We start from the raw sequence: 15,578 nt of genomic DNA, 5'->3' as shown, positions 1-15,578 counted from the left end.
CATTGCAGATTATTGTAATGTACTAGGACAGGCCAGGGCTGCCCTTGGCCATTCAGCAAAGTGATGTCAAATGTTCAGAGTTAGACCTTGAATAAATCAATAGAACATTAAAAATAACAAATGCTGAAAAGTAAATTACAGTATTTCCGGGCGTATAAGACTACTTTTCCCCCCTGAAAAACATGCCTCCAAGTGGGGGGGTCATCCTATATGCCGGGTGTACTTCAGTTGGGATAGATATAGCTGCCCATAGTGTCCTCCCGATGCCCGCCCACCTCATTCTACATACCATCCAGTATCGCGTGGTATCCAGCGCGGCCACGGCGGGTCATCACTGTGGCTGCGGCGAGCATCAGCAGCGAGACAGGGGTCCCAGCCTTTTTGGCGTGACTGGCCCGTTCTGATCTGCGGGAAGCAGCGGCGCTCCGCCCCGTCCCTTGTCTACACAGAGCTCGCACTTGCGCACTAGTGCCGGTCACAGGGAGATGCAGGGGCAGGCCAGAGGCGCTGCGGTCACACTGTGGCCGTACAATGGTGACAAACTATATTTCGAGTGGAAATGTTGGGGGGTCGTCTTATACGCCCAGTCTTATACGCCTGCAAATACGGTACTTTGGTCTCCAGTTGGTAAGGCACTACTCCTTTTCCTTTGTCAATAATTTCTAGGATATGCTGCAAGCTGCTGTCAATGAACGCCAGTCTAAAGCCTCTTTATATAAAATAAGAGAGCCCCGAGAAAGAGAACCAGAGCATGTTCCATGGACAGGTAAAAAAATGAAACTGTTACTTTGCTACAATGTTTCTGTGCTATAATATTAACACACCCCGAATTACTTTATCTGCTGCATAATGTTGTTCCTACTTCAGTTCTGTGTTGTTATTTTAAATGCTGTGATTCCTAAGGCAGGAAGCTAAAATTTTACTGTTAAACTGTTAATGCTGGATCCAAAAGTTAACATTCAACCAACCTAAAGCAGTTCTACAAGTGAAAAAGGAACCTGTTTGTGCCTCTTACCCTTACCCAGTGAACATCCCTCAAATGATCCGGGGAGGGGGGGGAGCGGGGCACGATACCCAGAGAACTAGCATGGGAGGCAAAGCATTCTATAACAATTATCTTTTTGTTTCTGGAAAATTACCTTTGGATTTCTGCCTTGTGTTTCTTACATGTTCACTCTGAACACCTGGGCTAGCTGATCTTATAATGTTCTAGTTTATAATAAGAATTGGCATGACAGTCTGCACTATAAATATGTGTGGCCTTTTAGCCACTCTTAAATTACATTTTTCCTGTGTTGAGAGGCAGGAGAGGATAGGTGGAGTTCTGCACTGACCTGGTACCAGATCTCATGCTATGTATAAACAGGTTAATTCAGTCCGGGGCTAACAATTTAGCAAAAACATCCTGCATGTAGGTGGCTGACATCCATAGTTCCCTGAAAATAATGTGCAGCTAGAATAATGTATATCATAGGTTATTGCCAGCAAATGGAGAAGCTTCTGAATTTCTCCTTGCAGTTGGTATATTGCCTACTCCTCCCACATGTAGCCAGCTGGGTGACCTTGGGGCCAGTCACAGTTCTGTTAGAGCTCACAGCCTCACCTGCCTTACAGGGTGTCTGTTGTGGGGAGAGGTAGAGAAGGCGATCGTAAGATGCTTTGAGACACCTTCAGATACTAAACAACAAGTTCTTCCTCCTCTTCCTCTTCACTCTGGATGTAGTTAACAGGCTTACTTCTGCATATTACATTTTTGCCTTTAATTTCCCATCATTATCATATATCCATATTCATTAGTACAGAAACTATGAAGGTTTTAAGATACTGTGTTTTTCCCCCCCCTTTCGGTCAAGCATCTGTTGCTGTGCGGTCCACAATAATACGTCAGCACGAAGTTATTCTGAAAGTCGTCTATCCTCAAGTCAGCAGTAACCTTCGTTGCACTGTGATAGAACAGCTGGTGGCACTACTAGATGGGTTTCTGGATGGCTATGTTTCCCAGCTTCAGTCCGTGGACAGTCCTGACTGTCAGGAACGGTACAGCAGTCTGGAAACGGAGTATATACAGAAAAGGTCGGAACTGCTATTGCCACTGCGTAAGTGCTGCTACTGTTATTTAGAGGGCATATACTATGTTATAAGCTGCTTACAGTCCTTCCCAATGGCTTGCAAGGCAACCCCCCAAAATGAAATAGAAACAGCCCCACCCCCCAGGAACATTCTTCATGGCACAGCTTTCTTTAGGTTGGTAGCATCAGGTTGTAAGCTGCAGTAGTAAGAGGATGAAATTCACACCTAACCCACCCAGTAATTTTTCACAAGAAATGTTTTTGCCCTTAAGATTGTTGCCATGTGGAAAACAGCTTGCAAAGTGATTAGAAAATACAGAATCTCACTTTGATAAATTATCTCTTTAAAGTTTTTGTTTAAGCATCCTCTGACTTCTTTTTAAAAATATTCCTGCACCCAAACCCTAAATTTTTTTTCCAGATTAGTACTTTTAAGAAGGAGCTGAAGAAGTACAGAAGATTTTTTTTTGATAGCTTCTAAAAAGAGTAATCCATGTCATTTTGTACTCCTCTGAATTCTGGTTTTCAGGGTATCATCCTTCTGTGACAAGGATTAATTTTAACAGTAACTGAGAGCTTATTCATGTGTGAAACTGCTTTACCTCCTTTGTGCATTTTGCATCCCAGCACAGGATTTTGTATATCAAAAGGATTTTGGTGGAATTAGCTCTAAATTGTGTAACCTATTGTAGATGGAAGACTTCAGCTATCTTCATATGTCTCTGTGTTCAGCTGAACCTCTGCAGTGCAGGGAGCCCTTGTATGCACTTAAATGCATTTGCATTGGTTCCTCAATGCTGTCAGAAGCATCCTTTGTTGGTAAGGAGGAGCCAGTACATTTGTAGACATGAAGCACCTTCCTGCAGATGTTTACCTAGCCACATGGTCACTGGGAGCACCTGGTGGAATTGAGTGTCTTGCAGACAGGCATATAGGAAGCGCTTACATAATCTTCACGTCCTGCACTGGATTTTAAAATGAGAAAATGAATAGCTCTTGCTCATTTGTGCTTATATGGGATCTGAACTTCTCTCAGAACAGTTTTTCTGTGTCAGAAAAAGCCTCTTGACCCAGGACTCAAATATTTGTTGTGATCACATATATTGTGATTCTGAGTGCACAAGAATATAACTGCGCAAGTTGGAACTTGTGAGGACTTATGAGGGAGGGAGGAGAAATTCCATCCCCCTGCTAGTACTCACTTCTTCCTCTCTCTTGTTCTCTGTGGAGGGGAGTGGGGATTACACCTGAAAGTGTATTGTGTGCTTTCTTCCACTACCCCACCCCTACCCCCCCGACCAGCTGATGGTGGAATTGAAGCTGAATGCACAAATCTTACTTTCAGTTGCATGCCTTTTGCCACCATCAACCAGTTGGTTGTGACCAGGGAATTTTTTGAGTGGAAGACCCCTTGCCATGGTTCGGAGTAGAAGATTTGAAGTAGAAGACTTGCCTTGTCTCTTCTGCTTTTCCCTACTTTCTCTCAGCAGTGCTGCATTCACCTTTACCTATTCTGCCACTGCTCCCCCCTCTATCACTGCTGCCTTGCCTCAGCCATCCCATCCCCACAGTCCATGTGTCCCCCACTGGCTGTTGCTTTCTCCCTCTCCTCTCGGTCATCCTATTTTTCCCCAAATGCTCATCTGTAAAGCATTGCTGACCATGAGGTCTTGGTCAGCATTGTTTGTTTGTTTGAGTGGTAAGATCTGCACAAGTACACATATCGCTTCTTTGCTTTCTTTTTAAAAATGTTTTCTACAAATTTGGGATTTTCCCCAGGTTTATAGAAAAATCCCTTGTCTGTAATTGGTCCCATGATATAGATTTGTTTGCTCCACTATCTGGGTGTGAGGTTCAGGATTAAGTATAAAACTAAATAACAGAGGCACCTATTCATTAGAGCTATAGTTGTGCTATAGTTGAACCTGAAAGGGAAAGTAAGTACATACCCTAACTATTTGGTGAACATTGAGAAGTGATCTCCACAGAAGCAGTGGCATTTCTCCCTCTCCTCAACACCCACAACTGAAACTAAATCATGGGAATAGTCAAGTGTCCTTGTTAAATAAAATGTCAGATGCCCACAAGACTTTCTCTAGTAATGATCTGGCTTGCCAGTTTGTAAACCTTTAAAAATTCTTTAGTGCTTATTTCCTTTCTTTGGCTCTATAGTGCTGGTCTCATAGCATATTGATGTGATATGGGGGATATCATGCTACCCATAATGGCTGGGGCATAACAAATGTGATGTGAGCGGCAATAAATCTGTCTGTTTAACTGGTGACAAATTGCAAATAAGTGTTACTCTTTACTGTGGCAGCCAATATAGGCCGCCTATTCTGAATTAAACAAGAAGGATCTGCTAAGATAAAATCTTCTGAGGCTTTGCCAAAGATGTGTAACTAGTCACTGCATCCTGATGAACTGGTTCAAACGTATGGTATTCAGAGCTAAACTGTTACGTTTGTGCACACATTTGATATTTGGAGAGTAAATTAAATATCAATGATCTATATACATTTTTAATAAACTTTCATGTTAGTTTTGTCATGATGTGGATGTTTATTGTCTGTACTGAGGGGTAACAAAAGTGCGTTTAGTCAAGGCTATGGTCTTCCCAGTTGCAATGTATGGCTGTGATAGTTGGACCATAAGGAAGGCCAGGCGTCAAAGAATTGAGGCTTTTGAATTCTGGTGCTGGAGAAGACTCTTGCGAGTCCCTTGGACTGCAAGGTGAACAAACCGGTCAGTCCTAGAGGAGATCAGCCCTGACTGCTCCTTAGAAGGCCAGATCCTGAATATGAAACTCAAATACTTTGGCCACCTCATGAGAAGGAAGGACTCCCTGGAGAAGAGCCTAATGCTGGGAGCGATTGAGGGCAAAAGAAGAAGGGGACGACAGAGAATGAGGTGGCTGGATGGAGTCACTGAAGCAGTAGGTGCAAGTTTAAATGGACTCTGGGGAATTGTAGAGGACAGGAAGGCTTTGATTTGACTTTGACAAGTCCATGGGGTCACGATGGACAAGACTGCAACTAACAACAATGCTGAGGGGCATCACCAAGACGAATGTGCTTGATTCTAAATATTTGCTTTTTGTTTCTTTGTTTGTTTGCAGTTTCCATAGGGCAGCACCAGTTAGCTGCGTTTCTGGCAGAAAAATATTGTGATTTTGATATTTTGATACAAATATGTGAGCAGACTGATAACCAGACCAGACTACAACGATACTTAACCCAATTTGCTGATCAGGTACTCTGTCTCATTCGTACCCCACTCTTCTTCCAAGGAGTTCAGAGCTGTATACATAGTTGTGCCCCCCACTCCCATTGTAACTTCACAGCAAGCCTGTAAAGCGGATGAGACTGAAGAATGATGAATGGCTCAAAGGCCCCCAAGAAGATTTCTTCTTTAGTCTCCCTAGTCAAAGTCAAGTGCTCTAGCCACTATAGATACTTGCTCTGAAAGCAATAGGCTGTTATAAGTTTCTTTGGATTGCGCATAACATTTCTAGTAAATAGCCTTATGTTGCCAGCTGAAGAACAGGTGTGAGTTGTATGCTACAGAAACTATTCTGCCATAGGAAGAGAAAGGGATGAATGGGGGAGGGACTGTCTTGTGTCTCTAAGCAATTATAAGTTGTGGAAGCTGTAGGGATGCTGTGCTTTGGGATCAATGTCCACTTTTATTATTGTGAATAATTCCATTTTACAAAACAAACAGCCTTGACTACTCTGCATGGTGTTTGTTCTATTTTCTTTCAGTTAGCTTTGAAGATTATCAGTGACCAGAAGTGAAGTGTAAGAAGTGGAATTGGCCCATTCATTCATGCCTTGTGTCATGTTTAGCTGCACTTCCTTTTAGTTGTTGATGGAAAATGTTGGAGAAGGATAAAAAGGGCTTAGTCCCTGTGAATTTTTGCAACTTCTGCTGGCAGAAGGATTCCATAATTACTTTTATTTATTTGTTTGTTTGTTTATTTATCAATCAATGAATCAAACAATTAATGATTATATTTCTAGCCTGCCTTTTCACAAAGGCTCAGGACAGGTGACAACATATAAAACACACAATTTAAAATTTTACAAAATTTAAATTATAAGAATCTTAAACTTTAAAATTTCTTAATATATAATTTCATGAAAATACATTTTAAAAGCCTGCTTTGCCTGAAACCACTTACTTCTCCAAAAGATGAGGGGGACAGTGTGTAAGGATATCATTCCTCAGATGAAGATTAGTTGGTTGGATTTTGAAGTAGATGGGAGCACTTTTAGGAAGGTCTCCACAATAGCCCTAATATTGAAAGTTGTCCGATGGCTTTATGGGGTTCCTCTTTAGAACTGTTATTTTTAGTGCCAGTCAGTTTTGTAGTTTGACTGTGTTCGGTGAAACAAGTGCTTATGTAATTGTAATGTTTAGAATTTTTCAGATTTCCTCTTCCGTTGGTATTTGGAGAAGGGAAAACGAGGAAAGCTGCTATCGCAGCCCATTGCTCAGCAAGGCCAACTGGCCACCTTCTTACAGGCTCATGAGCATCTCAGTTGGCTACATGACATCAACAGCCATGATATGGAAAAGGTATGTTTTCCTAATTATAGCTATGACAAATAACAGTTCTTCCTTTGGTAGAGATCCTCTGGGATGTCATCTGTACAACTTCTTTCTCTCACAAAGTCTACAGTGAAAAACAAACAGCTGTGGTTTTTCAAACCATTTGTCAGTCATCATAAAGTATATATATAAACAGAATTCCACACAAATCACCTTTATGATATATGTGTATGGTATGCAGTTCTCAGGCACGCTCTTGTGCCTGATGGTCATCAGCCAGCTTTTTAATGTCATACTTAATTCTAGTTTATTGTGGCCCCTTTTTTTAAAAACCTGCAGGAGAAAGCTTAGCTCTGGGTTGAGCAGGATGAAACAGCTATGCTTGGTATCAGAAACCATTGCAAATGGGGGAAAGAGTTTTCCAGAAATCCCAAGTGCCCCCAGAATTCTGAGTATCTCCCAAGACTTTTAGCTCACTCCCTTGGGGGTTGGATGATCACTGTTAAGAATCATTGATCTGTAAAAATAGCTCAGACATTCATGGAACACTGTACATGAATGCATTAGCTGCATGTGAATACAGGACTGAGACTGGGTATTCTGTACCCTCTTCTGAGAATCTATCAGTATCCTTTATTCAGGACTGGAAATTGATACAGAAAACATAGATACAGAAAACATGAAATTTAATTTGTTATTACCAACTTCTTAATTACATGCTAGATGTGTTTAACTAGAAAATATCCATAAATTTAAGAAAGGAATAAAATTTAGTAAATATACTTCTATTTTATTTTCTAAATCGTCAAGAGCCAACAGAAATTTTATCAGAATCCCTCTTCCCATTGATCCTTTACAATGTGGAAAAGCAGTCCATCAGCAGAAAGCATTGGGATCTTTCTTTCTCCCCCATTCCCCCAGCAGCTGTCTCTGACCCTGAGAAAGTTGAATTCCAGAGTTGCAAGTGACAGCCTTGTAAGTCAGTGGGCGGTATGGGGAAGCAGAAGGAGAGGCAGCAGGATTGCCTTTCCTGCCTCTCTCCCTTTCCCTCCCCCCTCCTCTCTCTTTTTTGAAAGTTTAAATAGAGCTGCCTCTACAATTTGCAGAGCTCTGCTGACAAGAAAAGGCATGGCAGTTCACCCCATTATTAACAAAGGGGTATGTGTTTCTCTGTCCAGGTCCTGTGATCCAGCAATCAACTTTCTAGAATTAGAAATAGCTGCTTGTAGGTGGGGAAAAGCGAGGAAGATGTGTGAAGATTGGGTTAAACAGGAGTTGCTGTCTCCCATTTATTATTTATTAAATGTTTATCCACTTTTTAGAATCATAGAGTTGGAGGGGACTTCCAGGGTCATCTAGTCCAATCCCCTGTTCAATGCAGGAACTCAGAAATACCTGCTTACCCACAGTGACCCCAATTTTATGCTCAAGTGATCCCCACCACCAAAAATCTCCAGAATCCAGCTTGGTCTGGAGGAAATTCACCAACCATCCCACAGTGGCAATCAGCAATTCCCTGGGTATGCAAGGAAGGGCCGTGAAAGACACCTCCTCACCCACTTGCAATCTGCCTAAGTTCACAAAATCACCTGACAACTACCGCCCCGGCTCGCGTCTAGCATTAGTGGGGAAATTAGTTGAAAAGGCTGCTGCAGACCAAATATCCGCATTCCTGGAGGAAACTTCAGCCCTTGACCATGGTGTGGAAGCGGCACTAGTCGCCCTGATGGATGACCAGCTAGACTGACTAGTCAGTGCTGCTTATACTGTTAGATCTGTCAGCAGTGTTTGACACTGTAGATCACAAGCTCCTAGGTCACTGCCTTGCCGACACCGGGATATGGGGAACAGCTCTCAAATGGCTGATCTCTTTCCTCCGGGGTCGTGACAAAGGGTTGAAATAGGAGAGTATCCAACCGTCATCAGCTCACATGTTGAATCCCACACGCAACAGTCCTCTCTCCTGTTTTATTTAACATCTTCATGAGCCCTCTTGCTCAGCTGGTGCGGAGGTTTGGACTGGGTTGCCACCAATATGCAGATGACACCCAGCTCTTCCTCCTGATGGATGACCACCCTGCTTTCCCCCCAGAAACCTTAGCCAGATGCCTGGAAGCAGTAAAGATGTGGCTCAAGCAGAGTTGTCTGAAGATCAACCCTTCAAAGACAGAGGTCCTGTGGCTGGTTAGGAAAGATCCAAGTGAGGAAGTGCACTTACCCAATCTGGATGGAGTGCATCTAGCAGTAGCCCACTCTGCCAGAAACTTGGGTGTGATCCTAGATGCTTCCCTCTCCATGGAGGCCATGAGAGTAGCACAGCAGGCTTTCTACCATCTATGCCAAGCCAAGCTACTAGTACCCTACTTGGCACCAGAACACCTAGTCACAGTGATCCATGCGACGGTCTCCTCTAGACTGGACTTCCGCAACTTGCTCTATGCAGGCCTACTCTTATCCTTGACCTGGAAACTGCAATCGGTTCAGAACTTTGCGGCCAGGATTCTCACCAATACACCATGGAGATCCCATATCTGGCCTATACTTCAACAGCTCAGCTGGCTTAAGGTTTTGGTTCTCACCTTCAAGGCCATATGCAGTCTGGGCCCAGTGTACCTGAGAGACCATCTCTCCACCTATATCCCCAAAAGAGCATTACACTCCGCCGCCACCAACTGGCTGGTGATCCCTGGCCCCAAACAAACACGTCAGTCCTCAACGAGGGCCAGAGGTTTTTCTATCCTGGCCCCCACCTGGTGGAATGAGCTCCCTGAAGAGATCAGGGCCCTGTCCAAACTCCCACAATTTCGCAGGGCCTGCAAAAGGGAGCTCATCCACCAGGCATTTGCCTTGGGAGGCCTCTGCCGAGGTTGGTGGGCAGTTGTATACTGGTGAGGCGAGAGGTAATAGGCCACGTGTTACTGTATTCTGTTTTATGGGGGTTTTGTGTAAACCGTAATGAGCTGGCTTGGTTCAAGGGTGGCGGTCAACAAATCCAAATGTAAATAAAACATGTTTTATTATAGTAATATAGTAAGAATTTTAAACCCTTTATTTAGATCTCTTTATTGTTGCATTTTTGCTCTATCTACCATATAATTTCAGTGTTTCAGTTCATTTTCCAATGTTAGGCTCATCGAACACTGCAGAAATTAGCAAATACAGAAACTCGGTACTTTGCAAGGAAGAAAACTCTGCTTGGCTTGAGTAAACTCGCTGTGTTGGCATCTGACATTTCAGATGTGATACTAAATGAAAAAATTGAAGGTAATTTTTAAAGGATTTTTTTTGCATATATGGTGGCAATCCCTTTTGTAGTTACATCTAGCATCTTAACAGCATTATAATTGTCAACTAGTAGTGGGGAATATGGACACCGATGGCAAGGTTTGTGTTATAAAGTAGTCTGGAAGGGTAGTTGCCAACCGGGATTCTATGCTGTGTTGTTCAGGGTCTTAATAGCAAATACTGGCTATCCTTCCTTGCAGAGTCTCTTAAATGTTTCATAGAAGATGAAATGTATTTTATCACACTTTGTTGTCTTCATTTCCTACCATTTAAAAAAATGGTAGCAATTTAAATAAGTTCTTGTTTTGAGGGGAACCACTTTGAGTATTAACAGATAGTGTTAAAAGGCAATTTCCTACAAAATAAGGAGTGACCCTTATATGTGCACAAAGGAAAGAGTTTGTTTGGTGTTAAGTAATGGCATATTGCATTGAACCTCTAGTGTTTCTCCATAACTCACTGGGGACTATTCTTGAGTTAGATTAATTTATTAAAAACTCCCTTATTTTATGTATAGACAATCTGACTAGACATTTTCTTTGCTTGAAATGAAATGTACCAGTATCTTTCTGAGCTGTTGATAGTAAACCCAAATTTGACAGGCCTCCAAGGAGCATGAAACATACACACACACACACACACACACACATTAAACTTACAAAACCTTGGAAAACATTATTTAATTCCCTTTTATTCAGTAATTAAATATACATCATCCTTTGTCTTACAAGAAACGGCTGAACAAGAGCACTTTCTGCTGCACCAGGAGACTCTACCTGAACAGCTGTTGGCCGAGAGGGAATTAAACCTTAATGAAATGCCTGTCTTAAGTGCTCCACAGCTGATAGAGGTATGCAGCACTGTTTTGACAGTGGGCTGAAGTTTGCACTTTGTTTGAAGAGAGCTGGCATTGAGGTTGGAAGACACTGACTGTGGTTCTTCAATTTCTTTTTTTTTTTCAATTTTCTTTTCCTTTTGACTAGAATGGTAGATTGCTAATCTAAAATATTTTGAAGATCAGTGTTTGTGTTTTAAAACTAGTCACATTTTCTGTTTTATGTTGCTCTTTTCTTTCCCCTTGATTCCATATGCCTTTCTTGAAGCAATGATTATTCCCTACAGAAATGGCATTCTTAAAAGCATTTCAGTAGGCAAGATGGGTAACAGTCCAATGCAGCTGAATGCTCATGTCACCCCAGACATGCCTTACAAAACTGAGTAGTACTATTGATATCAAATCTAAATTGTACCTTGTATTGAAGCCCAAGATTGAGCTGTGTGAACACTGGTCTCTCCTCACCTGCATTTCATACTTGATGTTATGTTCCTTTGAAATAGTCTTTATCACAAAGTCTCAAGGGGACATAGAAGAGAATGGATAGAAATTTAGATTTACCACTACATTCAGACAGTTTTTGCTACAGTTTTTTGCCTTGAATTTTGTCTCTACTTTGTCTTTCAGTTAGCAGCTGTGAATGGTAATATAGTGAGAATGACTAAATAGTAATTTTTAGTTTGCCATCTAAACTAAAGGTGTATTGCATAGAAGTCAATTTTATGTTGTGGGTCTCAGTTGGAAAACAAATATATTCAAGTGTTAAATGGAAAAAGTTGTATGGAGCTTTGCTAGATCTTTATCTGGTTTAGATACATTGTAGATTATTATTAGGTCTCTACCATTATGCAAATAAAGCTAATTTCTATATTGGAGTATTTATTTGTGGAACTATGTTCCTAGCACAACAGACTGGGAATGCTGCAGCCTTAAATGGTATACAAATTTGAAGCCTATCATATAGCAACCTTACATCAGTGCAGTCTTTCCATTGTAATATGGGTGGAATGCATTTCTAAAACCTTGTACTCTGTCTCCCTTACTACAAAAATACCTGCTGCTGAATCAAGGCATATTTCCCTGAAAAGATCACTTGTTGGAATACAGGGTGGACTTCCCACACTGAGTTCTTCACAAGATCAGTTTCACTTCTCTGGAGACTTGAAATGATTGTTTGTACTTCACTCTTTATGCTCTAGCTGTACATATGCAATGAGAACAGGAGGGCTAACGAATACGACTTCAAGAAGGCACTTGATCTACTTGAATATATTGATGAGGTATGAGAATGATTAGAGGTCAGTGAAACATTTTACAGAAGAATAGATTTTACTTTCTGTATGCAAGAAGATACTTTACATTCGTCTTTTTTGGCAGCTGGCATGGACTTTTTATATGGCTGTCTTTTTATAGATAGTGGATCAAGCCTTTCAGGTTAAAAGATATCAGTGTTCCAACAGTGACATGATTTTTAAAGTTCTTGTATGCATTGATTTTTAGGATAGCTTTCAAATAACACTGCATAGAATCATGAATATAAAATGTTCAGATGGTGCTCCTTAAAAGAATCTGTAAAAATTTCACTGAACATCCTCAGCCTACAAATTCAAATCAATTCAAAGTTCCTTCCCTCCTCTCCACATATATCAACTCTTATTCCCCAGGAGGATTGTCAAATTACACTGCAGCAATGAAAGTAGAATCAGCAGCTTCTAGCTTTGTCATGTTAGTAGACTAGCATAGGCATGTTAGTACCTAGCAATCCTATCCCTTCATAGCTTTCAGCCCCATAGTCCTTTGGACCTCCCTTGCCTGCCCACTTCCTGGCAGCAGACTACAGAACTACCATGTTTTCCCCGAAAATAAGTGTCTTATATTTAGGTAGAAAACACATGCACTAGGGCTTATTTTCAGGTAGATCTTATATTTCTTCCTTCTTCGCAGTGTCCAGCCCAGCGCGCTTCTCCCTGCCCCCCTCATGCCCGCAGCAGGGCAGACACTCTGTCAGAGCTGTCTTTCCCCCCAAGAGCTCAGGTGCAGATTGGGGGCGGGGGGAGGTCCTAATGATAAAGCCATGTAGGGCAAATGGTGGATCTTTGCAGGGGAGCCCGTGTCCCCTTGCTCAAAACTCTGGAAGGACGCCTGCAGAGAGCAGCTGGAGTTGGGCACTAAGAGGAAGCTGGGTGGACTCTCTGGCTGACTCAGTCCACCTCTGCCCGAGATCCGCGCAGGGGGTGGGAGTGGGGGTTCTGCTCTGCAGCACCAGGATGCCGTCCGGGGGACTGTCGCTGGCCTCTCCAGGAAGGGAAAGCCCCCCTCCCTCCTGAGACAGGAGTCGGAGAGTTCGCCCAGCTTCCTCTTAGCAGCCAAGCTCCAGCTGCTCTCTTCCCCGTCCCTAATCTGGGCCTGAGCCCTTGGAGGAAGAAGGCTCCCCCCCCCCATGTACTTTTCTGTCTTTTGAAAATGGTGCCTCCACTGGGAACCGGTTCCCCATAGCATCGCCATGTTAAAATGACACATGTGTCCAGGGGCAAACCGGCCACAATGCCAGCAGAGAGCCCCTGGCCGGCTGGGTAGATGGGAGTGGGCATGAGCTGACTGAGGCAGGGTCAATTAGAGGTAGGTCTTATTTTCAGGGGAGGGCTTATATTAGCAGTGCATGAAAAAGTACCACTAGGTTTTACTTTTGGGGGAAACTCGTACCTTGGAACTAGGGTTGTGCGCTTCAGCATCCAAAGCGGCCGTTCCAGGCCAAAGGAGCCAGTGGCATGGGGGGGGGGAGGCACCAGTGGTGGTGTGCAATTCGGCGCCTGCACATGTGTGTGCTGACTGACGCACCAGCGCGCATGCCTTCCCTCCCCCCCCCCCCGTGGCGCTGGCTGCGCCGGCCTGGAACAGCTGATTTGGAAGTCACCATGCACAACCCTATAATTTCACTAATAGACTTTCTCTGTAGCACGGTCATGCTTTCCCCTAGACTAATGCTGTTAGTTGCCAAATAACTTTCTTGTATTGTACGTCATTAGTCATAATTAACCTACACTCTTCCCTATTTAATTTCTTCTTAAAGTTCCCTTTTTTCCGTAACATTTCAATTGTCTTTGAAGCAAGACTTTATTTAAATCTTTTTTGAATTTACAATTTTGCATGATTGTTTCATTCTCCCCACACACAGACACAGACACAAAAATTGGCACAACTTTTGTCTATAGCACTTGGCACCATGTCCTTTCTTGAAACTTATGTGTTTTCTTGCTCTGTACTTGGCTTTCTTCCTGCCCATCATCACTTTCTAAAGTAGCTACCACATTGTCATTTTCTCAATGGTAGAATAACATTTTTTTCTTTTTTCTTTACTAGCATTTTTCAGTAACTTGAACCATCAGGGCTCCTCATCGCTAGCTGCTTCCTTTTTCATCTTCCGTTTCACACAAATTTCTTCTGGGACATACCAATAAAACCGAAAACTGTTACCTATTTTTGGTCATGTAGTTTACAGCTTACATGAGCTATTAAATTTAGTTGTATTAGTAGCAGATTAGACTTTTCCTCTCAAATATCAAGTGTATTTAATAAGATTTTTGTCTTCATTTTAAATAAAGGATGAGCAAGTGGATATAAATGATCTGAAACTAAAAATACTTAGCAAGGCTCTTCAGAGAGACAAGTAAGTGAACAAAATTACTGGTGCTAAATCTCGTACTATTTTCTAATTTCTGATTGGATGTTCATATTATACAAAAAAGGATATCCTATTTAGAATTATGTATGACATTAGTGATGGGCATGAACCCGGAAAATGCCCGGTTTGTAAACCACAAACCATCATGAACTATTAGCTGCCAAGTGAAATGCTGAGGCCTTAAGCATGTAGGGGATCTCTGTCTGACTCCCTTCTACTTGCCCTCCCAAGTTTGGTGAAGATAAGATTTACAGGGTCCAAGTTATGCAAACCCCTAGGAAAATGCTTTTTGGAGAAATGACCTGTAGAGGTTCAAGAGTATACAAAATAGGCCCTGTGCAAGGTAGAGACCTCAAACTCACAGGGGACTTCCCCTTGATGCCCTACATGCCTTCCACATTATGTGCAGATTGGACATAGGGAATCCCAGCTATGGCCTTCAAAGAAGAAACTCTCAGGAAGGGTTGGGTTTTTTTTCTGCAGAAATGCACAGGGAAGCTATTGGTGTATCAATGGCTAGAGAATTCATCCCTCCCCCAATTGCTTTGAAGTTTGGTAAACATTTTGTTTGCTTGGAAATTGTCTGGAAATTTATCCAAAGTTTGTGTCCAGTGGCACCTTCAAAAAAAAAGTTTTATTCAAGGCATGAGTTTTTGTATGCACACATACACTTCTTCAGATACAGTGAAATTGAAATTACCATAGAGGTTAAACAATCCTGGAAAGTAGATTAGGCTGAAAATGTCTGACCACCCAAAAGTCACCCAATGAGTTCCCATGGCAGAGTAGTGATTCAAACCTGAGTCTCCCAAATCTTACTGTGAAACTGTAACCAGTATGCCAAACTTGTATGAGAGAGATGGCTGCTGTTGAACAGGAGCAAATAGCTGGGTCTGTATGAATGATACAGGTTGCATGGTAGCAAATTGCCTAGTGGTTGCTGCTGGGCCTGTCCCCAGTGAGTCCTCCCTCAAAAGTCAAAACAGCTCTGAAAAGGATTTTGACCCCCCTCCCCCTGCCTTTTACTGAAAGAAACTAAGGCATGAAATGCTGGCACTTCTGTTGTGGTTCCCTAGCAATAGCCATTGAAGCATCTGGTCTGTTCATCCCCCCCTCTCCAAATCTGAGTATCCACAGATGGAGCCATGATATA

General features: G+C 42.4%; 1 protein-coding gene across 1 annotated transcript in view; it reads left to right on the top strand.

The window, feature by feature from the left end:
• The window catches only part of NUP133 (nucleoporin 133), a 37,772-nt gene that overhangs the window by 19,398 nt on the left and 2,796 nt on the right, over positions 1–15,578 (top strand). Inside the window, exons 17-24 of the mRNA XM_077346416.1 lie at positions 667–766; positions 1,854–2,096; positions 5,188–5,321; positions 6,492–6,650; positions 9,752–9,887; positions 10,640–10,758; positions 11,943–12,023; positions 14,346–14,410. Of these exons, the coding sequence (XP_077202531.1) occupies positions 667–766; positions 1,854–2,096; positions 5,188–5,321; positions 6,492–6,650; positions 9,752–9,887; positions 10,640–10,758; positions 11,943–12,023; positions 14,346–14,410 (1,037 nt within the window). The remainder of the gene's footprint in view (positions 1–666; positions 767–1,853; positions 2,097–5,187; positions 5,322–6,491; positions 6,651–9,751; positions 9,888–10,639; positions 10,759–11,942; positions 12,024–14,345; positions 14,411–15,578) is intronic.

Source organism: Paroedura picta, chromosome 1 (genome assembly GCF_049243985.1).
Source record: "Paroedura picta isolate Pp20150507F chromosome 1, Ppicta_v3.0, whole genome shotgun sequence".
NCBI classification, from domain to species: domain Eukaryota; kingdom Metazoa; phylum Chordata; class Lepidosauria; order Squamata; family Gekkonidae; genus Paroedura; species Paroedura picta.
This window is presented reverse-complemented; position numbering and strand designations above follow the sequence as displayed.